At 41.4% G+C, this 12,496-nt stretch overlaps 1 protein-coding gene across 4 annotated transcripts in view; it reads right to left on the minus strand.

Moving 5' to 3' along the window:
• Positions 1 to 3,619: 3,619 nt before the first annotated feature.
• The window catches only part of ADAMTSL1 (ADAMTS like 1), a 391,950-nt gene continuing 383,073 nt past the window's right edge, over positions 3,620 to 12,496 (minus strand). For all 4 annotated transcript variants that reach the window (XM_071424947.1, XM_071424948.1, XM_071424950.1 and 1 more), the window contains 4 exons: positions 12,094 to 12,301; positions 10,017 to 10,126; positions 8,900 to 9,120; positions 3,620 to 7,131 (listed from right to left, as the gene is read on the minus strand). In XM_071424947.1, coding sequence (XP_071281048.1) covers positions 7,025 to 7,131; positions 8,900 to 9,120; positions 10,017 to 10,126; positions 12,094 to 12,301 — 646 coding nt within the window. In that variant the 3' untranslated portion in view covers positions 3,620 to 7,024. The remainder of the gene's footprint in view (positions 7,132 to 8,899; positions 9,121 to 10,016; positions 10,127 to 12,093; positions 12,302 to 12,496) is intronic.

Genomic DNA, 12,496 nt, shown 5'->3' on the forward strand with positions numbered 1-12,496 from the left:
TTGTGAAAAACTTTACCACAAATTCTAAAAAAGGCTTCACCTTTTAGTGAAGTATTCATTACTAAGGAGAGTAAATTGTCAGCACCTCAAGTGTTTCAGGACTTGAAAGATAAGTGGTATGCTTCAGCAAGAACTGAATGTGCTCATATCACAGAGGGAAGCAATATAGATATTGGGCATGGTATTCAGGAGACAGGAAGCAGCTGAATTTAATGTGTGAAAAAGCAAACCTTTTCTTTGAAAGACAAAAAAAAAAAATCTTTCCTGAGGCATGGATATGATCTCCCTGAGGGATCTGTGTTATCTCAGCTGGAAAGAGACATTTTGGCAGAGAACTGAGTTCATTGGGATGGGAAACTTCCATAATGAATATTCTGAACAGGGTTCACTTTTGGCTGATCCCTCTAAAAATGAGTCTTCCCCCTTCTGTAGTAATGTCTCTCTGCCCCCTTCCCCCTTTGGAAGCAGATGTTTGATGACCTGTTCTCCTCTTCTGGTCTTTTGGGGAAATACTCCTTTGGGGCAATATGATTTTCACTTCTCTATGTTGTTACGTGTCTGTCCCACAGAGGTTTTTGTCTGCATTCAGAAGAGAAGGAGTAGAGTAGCTCTAAAAATGGCAATGCTGCGTTCATCTCTGCATTCCCTGTTTCCACTATCTCACTGGTTCTGTGCTTGCTGGTGAGAACTGTCCCCAGACTGGTGAGAGGGCTCATGTGGCCCTGCCTAACACCATGACACAGGCTCAAGCATACTGCTTTGCTGGGCAAGCAGGCCCCTGCTCTGCTTTGCTCTCTGCTTAAAAAAAAAAAAAAAAAAAAGTGCCTGTGAGATCCTCCCTGCACAGCTGGATTTGATTTTCTATTATTTGTATGTAGTGGGTTAACAGCGAGATTTTTCTTTTTTTGGTAATAAAATCACTAGGTTGTATGCCATTACTTGAAAACTGACTCCATGAGTGTTTCAGAAGGTGAAGTGTTTTAACAAGCATCCACCAACATTATTGGCTATTTATTCAAACCAGTAATTTATGCTTTAAAAAATCCCAAAACAACCAGCAAGTTGAAAAGGGTGGGGGGAAGTCTGCCTATAGCCCAAAATAAACTATTTCTCAGTCCAACCATTAAACACTTCCTTAAGAGAAGAGAAATCTGTCCTGGCTCCTCACTTGGAGAGCAAGCTCTATATGGCTTCTCCGGTGTGATCCTTCTGGTCCATTATTGCGCTTTCCCACTGTCCCTAGGGAGTTTTTATACAAACCATGCAAGATCTTGAAGCAGAAGACTACTTTATAGCACTAAAGAGTGTAGTAGTAGTAGTGAGTGGTTTCCCATGCCCATGTCATCCTCTAAGCATGTGTGGATAACTACATGCTTATTATGGAATTGTTAACATCCTGCCACTGCTTTAAAAAAAGAGTATTTATATGTAATCAGAGTCCAACCCTCTGGTGTGCCTTTCCCTTTTAGCTGCATAAAACAGCATTCTTTAGCTGCATAAAACAGCATTTTATTTATAGCTACACAAATATAAAGCCTTTCTTTGCAAAGGCTTTAAGGGCTAGACAAAATTGTTGCTTTTCCCTTTTTTCCTTCTCCTGAGAGATAAGCAGTGTGTTCGCAGGAAGGATAGAGAAATGAAACCCAAATTTGCTCTGCTTCCAGAGAGGAGTCTCCTGCTCAGTCTCTGTTCAGCTGAGGCCTCAGCTGATGCAGTCCTGCCTGCCCTGCTGCATATCCCTCCTAAAATCTCACGGATTTAGCCAAAATTAGCCTGGTCTGTCAATGGATACCCTGAGTATTTGTGTGTCTGGGCAAGTGTGGAGGCACCCTGTGAGACAAGATTGATGCCTCCGGTGTAGCAACAGGTATTGTACTTAGGTGAAAAAGCAGGTGAAAATATAAATATGTATTTCAAATGGAAAAAGAGTTGCTGATATGTATCTTTTCCCCTAATAAATTTTGATAACTTGGGTTGCAATTACTGAAATGCCTCAGTGAAAATTTTATGTTAAAAAAATATTAAAAATGGCTATGTATACGACCAGATTTTAGATTTAATTCTGACTGGACAGGCATTGTTGGCTGGAGATGATGAAAAGCAATGTACGTGAAATAGTGATCAACCAATATGCTTTGGTGTGAGAAATGTGTAAGATCAGTAGAAGAAGGAGATGTGATTTTCTCCTCCTTCAATTTTGTGCTAATTCAAGTATTTGACAGGATTATTGGTTTACTTTCTGCAAAACTGGACATTTAATAGAAAACACTGCTGATAAAAAAATATATATATCTATTTTTAAAAAAGAGGATGAAGGGAGTGGTTAAATCGATGATCCCCAAGCTGTGGTTTGCAGTTGATAGGTACAGCCAGAGTTAGCATTAGCAGTTCTGAGCTTCCCATCTGCATACACTGCTGGTCTGGGAGCAAACTTGACATTCAAAAGACTTTGAAAGCATCTCTGCCAGAAGTTATGTAACTGAATGAATGAAGATTATTTACTCAACTACTAGCTAAAATGATCAGACACTTGCTGAAAGCTGACATTAAAAACTTTTGAGGAACTTTATGGTTCTAAAAATCTGGAAAAGATTAAGTTTTTGGTTGACCTTCTTCTACAAATAGAGGTGTCAGGTGATGCTGATCTAGAAAAACCGAATTTATGAATCTATGTTGGTGCACCAAACAAATGGTAAGGCCTTTTTGTTTGATAGGTAGTTTGCAAGAAGAATCCTAACTTAAAAACTAAACAAGCTCTAACTGCAGTCCATATACATCTAGAGAGAAGGAAAAAGATTTCTAGCTAGAGGTTACTTTGGAAAACTCTGGGTATGTCTTCTATTTTTTGAGATCATGAATGCAGACACAGATGCCTGGAATAGTTCAGTTGTGCTTTCCTTGTCACACAACAGGGGCTGGGAACCCCTCTTATGTGACAAGGAAAGGGTGTGGGGAGTCTTTCTGTATCTTTCTGTTTGGTCCAGAACTATTTTTCTTTTGTGAGGAAAATTAGTCAGGAGAGCAAAACTGGAAGCTTGCTTTTAAGGTTGCAAGCACTTTTTGACTTGAGTAGTAATTAAAGCCCCAAACATAAGAGACAATAATTATTCTTTTGAGAACATATGCAAACCTGTTCATTTTACGCACACAACTTGTTTTACTGAAAATGAATGATGAAATTCCCATTGCCTTCAGTACTGTGGCTTGGAAGTCTAGGTCTGGTCTTTGACTCGCTTGTCTGTGTGAGGTGTTACTTGCCTGCAGTTTAGGTATCTAAAAAACATCTGCAGAATCATCATACAAGGGAAACAGTCAAAAAATCAGGGCAAAACTGCTGTTCCCTTTCAGCAGAGACATATTTTTGTTTGAAAAGGGCAACAGCTTACTTTTCAAAACTCTATTTTTTTTCTTTGTTAAGAAGAAATGTTTATTAACTTTTTTCTTCTATCCTCTCATAATTCAGACCATTACCACAATTCCTTCTGCACACACACCTGATACTTCAGGTAGCTGGTAGGTCCATTACTGAAGGCAGCAGCAACCTGTAAGGATAGACTGAATTAACAGGTATTTCTTCAAGCCATAGATTGCTGAGGAAAGTTATGTCTTGAAGCATTGATACTTAAAAAAAGGAGTATGCTTTTATTGATCTTCATGGTGCTTGGACCAGCTTTATACTTCTGCAAGAGCAATAGGGGTAAGCCATTAGCAAATAAGAATAAGGCAAGGCAAATGGAGAATTAAAACATATCTCCAAGATATCTCCATTCTGAAGGGTGCAGAATCTTAATGTCTGAAGAGTTTTGACAAGGAGATAAGACATTTCCTCTTTCCACAGGGCAGGTACATCATGTGTACTGTGTGTAACAGATGTGTGCTGCTATCATAATAAAGAATAAGGACAGAGAACTCCAACAGCTTTGCTACTTTGGCTTTTGTTTTTAAGACTAAAAAACAACACGTCAGACAGTTGTAATTAAATAAGCCGCATTACTTGTACAAAAAGTTATATAAATACAAGTTTGCTGTTTTGTTTTCTCTTTAGAGAAGGAAAGCATCCTTTTAAAAAATAACCATAATCCTTATATTACTGAGATGCTGCCAAGTCACAATTCAGAAGACAGACATGTGAAATTAAGTCCACACTGTGCAGAGACAACACAGTGGCCCCACCAGATCAGATCCTTTGTGTTTATCCTGTGCACAGTTACACAGATACAATGGAACATGTGATAGCTTGAACATATTTTGCTTTTACACAAAAGAAAATCCTTCCCCATGCTGCATTTTGTTAACTAATGTATCAAAAATATCCATCACATCGTCATCATCATCATTGCTATTATTATGTTACTAAGGAATTGTCCTTCATTCCATGCATAATTATAATTTCACAAGTTAAAAACATCATCCCTCCCTCATGTCATAATCTATAAAGCACTGTGTGCACAGTGAAGCAGATCCCCAATTAAATGCAAGTGCTATTAAAATTAAGAGAAATACACTATTACTGTTGATTTTAGAGGAACAAAATTCTGGGGAGATTAAAAAACAAAATAGTTTTATCTGGACAAAATAATGTACAATTATTAATATTGCACTTTTTATACAAGAAATCCTAATAAATATACAGAAAAGATATACATTTACATACACAGAAAGTAATTCTTTTTTTTTAAATAAAAAGTTGCACCGATACTTATTTTTGAAGACCCATTTCTACCAAGAGTGTTCACTCCCAGATATGTTTTGAAGTAAGCCAATTTGAGACAATTAATGTCATGAACCTGGCACTGACCTCAATAATGGACCCCCAGTTTTACTGAAAAATCCACATACCATGAAAGCTGCACATAGCAGTACTTGAACAGCATTTCATAAATATACTACAAGGCACTAGCGCCAACAGGAGTTACAGGAGAGGCACAACCAAACCTTTCATTTAGAGAAGGTCTTGAAGCAAAACCTGAGATCAGGTAGGTCTCCTCTAAAGTTCCACAATTCTCAAACTCTCTTCTTTGTAGACTTCCTCTAATTTTATTTTTTTTTTCTGAGCAGAGCAGAGAATGTCCAGGAACTAATATAATGTAGCACTTCACTAACTGAATATCCACTGCAGCTGGCTAGGAGGAAAGACTCATGGCCTGCATGCAAAATCATGCTGTGAGTGTGATGTTTTAGTCTCATTTTTTAGACTGTACCTTCAGGGTGTTATACATGGACTTAAAGATCTGCTTTATAGCACTCGTTTTGTTGTGGGAGGCAGCTGGAGAGGAGCAAATTTCTTACAAATTATTTGCATTAGTCCAATGGGGCTGATGCTAAAGTGATTCTGTTTCAACTGAGTAGTAACAACCATGAAAATTCAGAATAAAGTTATTTTCCTACCAGTTATCCAAAAGGCTTGGCTGCCAGGAAAGAGAAATTTCATGTTAACAAAACAGAAAGACCCACTTCAAGTTCTTTTCCAAAACCCCAGGTCTGAAAGTACCAGAACTTTGGGAAGTAAAGGACCTTTTTTTCTAAATAAGTCTTAGTAGGATGCAGTACGCAAAATGTCTCTTGTTTATCACGTATAACTTCTTTCTTTCCTGTCTATGCTCTCTAGGGAACAGTGTTTGCAGGTTTGTACTTAAGTCTATCATCATACGTGTTCTCCTTTTGCTGGTTAATTATTTACATCACCACTACACCTCTGTGCTGAGGACAACCCTTAAGTCCCCAATACTCCCTCACAAGCTCAAACTGGAAACACTTTCAAGGTGTATTTTAGACCCACTTTTGTTACAGAACATTGTTCAACTTCTCCAGACACCAGATCCTCAAAGATCACAAGGATGTCCCTTGCCTGCTGTAGGAAGGAGAGAGGGGTTTAGAAATTAAAAAGGCTTCCAATCTTGGATGTAACAAATAAGCTTATAAAGCAAACTCATGTGCTTGTGTTCTCAAGGTAGTCTAAGAGAGATGAGAGCTGCTCAGCAGAAAAAGACCTGGGGTGCTGGTCAACACCTGACTAAATGTGAGCCAGCTGTGCCCAGGTGGCCAAGGTTGCTAATGGCATCCTGACCTGTATCAGCAGCAGTGTGGCCAGCAGGAGCAGGGCAGGGATTGTCCCCCTGTACTTGGCACTGGTGAGGCCACACCTCAAATCCTGTGCTCAGTTCTGGGCCCCTCACTGCAGGAAAGTCATTGAGGTGCTGGAGCATATCCAGAGAAGGGCTACGCAACTGGTGAAAGATCTAAAAGACACATCCTATAAGGAAAAACTGAGGCAGCTGGGGCTGTTTAGCTGGGAAGAGGCTCAGGGGCGACCACATGGCTCTCTATAACTGCCTGAAAGGAGGTTGTAATGAGGGGGGGTCAGACTCTTCTGCCATGTTTCAAATGCTAGGATGAGAAGAAATGGCCTCAAATTGAGCAGGGGAGGCTCAGATTAGATATTTTTAAAAAATATTCACTGAAAAACTGGCTGGGCATTGGATTAAGTTGTCCAGGGAGGTGGTGGAGTCACCATCTCCAGCAGTGTCCAAGAAGAGGGTGGATGTGGCACCCAGGGATAGTTTAGGGGTGGGTATTGTAGTGCTATTAATGGTTGGACTAGATAACCCTGAAGGTCTCCCTGGATCTTTATGATTCTGTGATTCTGTAATATGATGCTACGTTTTGACAGTGATCCTTTTCCTCACCTGTCTCTTGGTGTGTCCTGCAGGCATGTACACAGATTGAGGGAAAGCCCCATTCCTCTCATACCCATTTCTTGGTGTCATGGGTCTCTCTGACTCTTTGTGGTCTACCCTCATGACCATGTTTCTCTGCATTCTGTCTCCCAGATTCATAGTAGGGGAAACTTGTCAAGTCCCTTTACAACAACGATTTGTTAAAGGTTTTTTTTTTTTTTTTAAAGGGAAATAAATAAATAAAATGAAAAAGATCATTCCATCCATCTGTATTTTCTGCAAAAGCCTTTGCTCAGTGAAGAAAAGGCTGTGATCCCCTTGTTCCTCCATTTTCATCTCATCTGTCTTCAAGATTTTCCGCAAGTCCCACAGCAACGTGACTTAAATTGGGTGAGCTGGCAGAGTTTGAGCTGCTTCACTTTCTCACAGTACCTTGTGGTGTCTCTGCATTCCACTGCCAAAGGGGAAACAAGAAGGAGAGATGGTGATGAAGTTATGAACAAAGGATTTCTTACCTGAAAACATATATCCTTGGGTGGCCAAGAGGAGAACCTTTGTGTTGAGAAGTCTAACTGTGAACGTGAGCTTGACTTGCTGCAAAGACCAAATGCAAGTCCACAGGATCAGTTAAGAATTGGTAGGCAACATTTACTTTCAGAGACTGGGGAAGGGGCTCCTGAAGCTGCTCCAACACTGCCAGTTTGTCATCAGCATTTTAGAAAGGTTCTAGGAGTTTCCTAACAGTTAAACCAAAGATGAAAAACTAAATTAAGCTGGATACTTGTTTTAGTAGGGAGGGACACTTTGGCCAGCTTTCCACACTTGAGGAGCCAGTGAGTGTCACCCCAGCTGACTGGGAGTTGTTTTGAGTTTTTCACAGGTCAGAAACCACCCACCATGAAGATGTTAAGACACCTTTTAAACTCCTCTAGGGCTTAGGTTCTGGTACCACTTGTACAGTTTTTGAGGCCCACAGCCTCTTGCTTTTTAGTTTGGAAAACTGTCCAGTATCCCTGCAAGACCCTGGGATTTGGGACACTTGTGTATTGCAGAAAGAGGCTGGAGCATCAGCAGAGGTCCTGCTTGATACCTGTAATCTCCCTCATTGCTTCAGCTTCCATTAGGGCCCTCCAAACTCATGAGTTTGGACCTGGTAGTCCACTTTGCTGAGAGGCAGTATCAGAGCTGGTGTGAATATAGGCAAGCACACGTGGGTTCTGCTACTGCATCTGCAATGATTGCAAAGCAACTGGCTTGCAAGATAGAGGATGCGAGCATAATTTCCAAACAAGCACATTGTCTTTTCTCTTTTGTTAATTTCATTTTTTTTTTAATTAGTAACTTTTCTAGTTCCCTGACAGGCCCAATTTGTTGTTTGTAATCTGAAAGAAAGCAGTCTTGCCTGCAGGATTTCCCATCATCCACATACCCACTGGATTTGGACTACAACCGTAAGTCTGGTTGTGATTTGTGTTTTTCCTTCTGTCTGTACCATTAATGGAAAGTTAATAATAGAATCATAGAATGGTTTGCATTGTAAGGGGACCTTGAAGATCATGTAGCTCCAAGCCTCCTGCTGTGGACAGGGATGCCTTTCACTGGACCAGGTTGCTCAGAGTCCTATCCAACCTGTTCTTGAAAACCTCCAGGGACAGGATATCTACAGCTTCTCTGGGAAGCCTGTGCCACAGTCTCATCAACCCCACAGTAAAGAATTTCTTCCTAATATCTAAACTAAAACTAGTCAGTTTCAATTTGAACCTATTCCCCCTTGTTCTGCCACTACATGGCTTTGTAAATAGTCTTGCTCCATCTTTCTTGTAAGTTCCCTTATGTACTGGAAGTCCACAAGTAGGTCACAACCCTAAAACCGGGGCTGTACAATCCCATTTCCCTCAGCCTTTTGTCAAATGACAGGTGTTCCATCCCTCTGATTGACTTGGTGAACTTGCCCCAGAAGACTGCATAAACTATTTATCTCATGCTGCTAGAAAGGAGACACAATCCCAGCACTAACACTGTTGCCAAGAGCCTCCACAATGGGCAGCAACCCTCTCTGGGATGCTGAGCTTTAGACACTGGATTTTGCACAGGGCTAGGCTGGATGTTCCCCAGGATGCCCAGCTGCAAGGTCCAGTGCTGCATTTCTGAGGGACAACTCTCCCTTCTTTCCTACTCCTGCACCACTCAGCAGCCTCCCCTCCCTCCCCTGAGCCAAGTACCATTTTCACAGGGTGTGATGTTGCAGCGCTGCCAGTTTGCCGGTCTGGGCCTCCAGGAGCAGTGGTGCTCCATGACGGGCCTGTTGGTGCGGACGTGCACGCAGTCCACGCGCCGCGACTGGAAGCCGTAGTTCCCGCACGTGGCCGTGCAGACGGTCCAGAGGCTGACCCTCCAGTGCACGCCACAGGCATCTGTCCAGCAGTTCTGGGTGCTCAATGGCCTGTGGGAGGAGGGAGGGAGGGACATCCATCTGTATGTCATATCCCAAAGGTAATTCACCCAGAGTACTGGGTGGAACAGATCTTCCAAAGCTGCCAGGTGAGGCCAGCAGTTTTGGATGGCTCTCAAGGACCAGACCCTCAGTGAGTGCACACTGGTATACTAACACCAGGCTAAATGACCATCTGAACTGTTTGAGGATGTGGCTGAAATGCCCTCTCCACAAAGGGCCAAACCAGAGATCTGATAAAAGGTGAAATGAGTGGTGACCAATATGGTCCAGCAGGACTTTGTAACTTTTTTATAGCTTTGCAGTCAGTGGGAACAGAACCAATTCTCTGAAACCCTTCCTTTTCTTTCAAGATAGTCTCACAGAGGATGTATAGGCACACTTGGCTCATGTCTATTTGTCACACAGGTAGTGAAAAAGCAAGAATGGGAGCCAACAAGCCAATTACATTAATATTCAGTCATGATCAATCATAATTTATATACCTGTCTCATGTAAAGCAAATGTCATTACAATGTTGAAAATGGAGCTCATCTGCAGGAAAACGAAATCTGCAGGAAAACAAAACCTTTGTTTTCTGTTAGAGTTTGTGTTTAAATAAGTGAGAAGACTGGCACCTTAAGAAGATATAGCACAGACTTGTAGTCAGGATTTGGCATGCATAGAAGATTTTCCAGTTTTTGGCCAACTGGTCTGAAGCTCCTAGGAGTAAATAGGGAACTCCAGGCTATAAGCCTGATAAGATTTGTTACACATACTGTACAGGTTGCAGCATGACCTCTTTACCACATAGGGGAAACCCATAAGTTTTAAGTTAAGTCACCAGTCCATTGAATATCTCTGAAAAGGGCTGTGAGTTCAGACATAACACATTTCTTGGTACCTACCTTGGTAAGGAACTGCATTGATCAGATGACACAGAAGTCCCATCCTTGGTCTGGCAAAATACCTGTCGGTGCTGTACAGCCAGTCGTGGTCCAATGCAAGGCCCATTACACTGCAAACACAGAAAATTCACTCAGGGGAGGTAAAAGACAGGGCAAGTTCCATTTTTTATAAAACTGCTAGTGAAATAAAGTGCATACTGACATTCAGAGACTATTGAGAAAGTAAGAAGTTTCAACTGCTTTCTGGACTCTGCAAGCTTTGAAGGCTGACTGTGCAGCCATTTTCTGCTCCACCTCACTCTCCTCCAGCAGCATTTAAACTACATTTCTGTATCTGCTCTCTAGATTCATTACCTCTTCTCTTCAATAATTTAATCTTAAATACATCTGTTAGGGGAAATTAAATGCTGTCATGCCATTAGCCAAGAGCCTATGATCCATATAGGAAATCTCAATACATTACTTTCTTACTTTTACTGTGCATTTTGCAGCATGTGAATTGGCCAAGTAACTAAGAATGCATTGAACCAAGGACATATTCCACTCCATTGAATAATTTAAAAGCATTGAAGGACAATAAACAAAAGCAGGAAGCATGAGGAGCACAAAAGATATGCAAGCTTTCTCCAAAATTAAGGCCATCCTAACATATTCAAGTTTAACAATTACATTTCAGTTTAACTCTCCTAATCCTCTCCTTTGATTAAAATATAACTTGGTATAGGTATGAAGCGTGTATTTCTGCTATTTTAAAATTGCATCAACTATTGGAAACTGTTTTTCAAAGTGTCTGGAAATTATATCAAAGAACAAACTGAAGGTTGAAAAAGGGCTCATTAGTGTGAATCACCATCTTAAAACACCATGGGATTACACAGTGGAGAACAAAATGCCAGGAACATTAAATGAAGGAAAGGAACTAATTCTAGAGATAGGGCTAGAGCAGGTAGGCTGTTTATTTTCTTTGTGAGCTGGGAAAGCTGATTGCTACACTTGTGCAATGGGTGAGCTGATGCCCCATAATACCACCAAGCAATGTAATACTGAACCAGTGGTACATTTTTAACTACATGTAACAGTCCTCTGGCTTGGAGACTAGGCAGTATGCAACCATGTGGAACCTGAATCCTCTTTTTGTAAGCTAGGTAGAATAAATATTATACCACAATGCATAGAGATTAGGTCTAAAATTCAGAAATTAATTCTGAATGAACTGATTGTCTCAGCTGAGTATGATATCATGGGGAGTAATATAGCCCATAATGGTTTTTGCAAAGATGATCTGATCCTTTCCTGAAATTTCATAGGGAGTGAAAATTTTCTTCTTTGATATAAAGTGATAATTCCAAATTTAACTTGTATTACAATAACTCAGTCACCTTTCAAGATTTAAACAAAGGTGTTTTCAAGCAGTTAATAATTACACATTCTAGTAGCTGAAGGCACTTTTTACTACCTACATTATAAAAGACCCTGATGCAATGCAATCGGCTAAGAGAAAATTTGAAGATCTGCAAAGCAGCAGGAAGTAGTTTGAAAATGCTTTTAGCCCTCCATTCTGCCTTTCATCATGAAGCAAGTCAAGAAACCTCACACTTTTTGGTATTCTAAGGCAACATCAGCAACTTTGTAAAACTGAATTATTGCACAGTCCTCCTGCCTTCAACCTTATCACAATCATCAGTCCTGAATCCAGCCAGTCAGGACTGAAACACTCTCACAGGCTGGTAAGGGGAATTAAGACTTGAAGAAGGCTATTTCCCAGATGTGTCAAAAATCACTGTAACAAGGAGCTGCAGACCATTCTGCTGGAGGACACAGGGGTCTGCAGTAAAAGCCCTGTTCATCAGCATGCTCATGTTCATGTGCGTTTCTAGTGATTGTGAGAAGCTACAGAAATCCAAGCAGGCAGTGCATCATATACAGAAAGAAGGACCTGAACAAATCAGTGCCTGCCTCAAAAGCCTGCAAAGTATAACCTAAAGACACTAGGTTGAAAAATCACTACTCTCATTTTCTGTCTCTTTTTCTAGCCCACACTATGGGACTGTCCTTGGAATGCTACTTTGTTCCTTACCTGGTCCCAGGAGGAGGCTGCCCACTCAACACAGGGCTGCCTGTTACAGCTCTGTGTGTCCACAGGGCGCTTGGACACCTGGGCACAGGCCTCGTTGGACACCGGGACAGAGCTGCCTTTGGCTGTCAGGCGCTGGCATGTCACTCGCCGTGTCTGTAGGCCTCCACCACAGCTCTGTGTGCAAGGAGACCAAGATGTCACCATCCACCTGGGAGAGAAAGCAGAACAGGTCAGGGAGCAGGCACGCGCCGCTGCCTGCAGGATCCTCAGCATCAACTGGTCTTTGTCAATTGGACCATTGGGCATGTGCCATTGGGCACAACTAGCTCATTAAGGGCATGATCCTGGAACATCTGAGTGCCTCAGCCTCCCACAGTTTTCACTAGAAATGGTTCAGAGGATG

This window comes from Agelaius tricolor, unplaced genomic scaffold, assembly GCF_023055355.1.
Source record: "Agelaius tricolor isolate 1412-34295 unplaced genomic scaffold, bAgeTri1.0.p SCAF_4, whole genome shotgun sequence".
Classification (NCBI taxonomy): Eukaryota; Metazoa; Chordata; class Aves; order Passeriformes; family Icteridae; genus Agelaius; species Agelaius tricolor.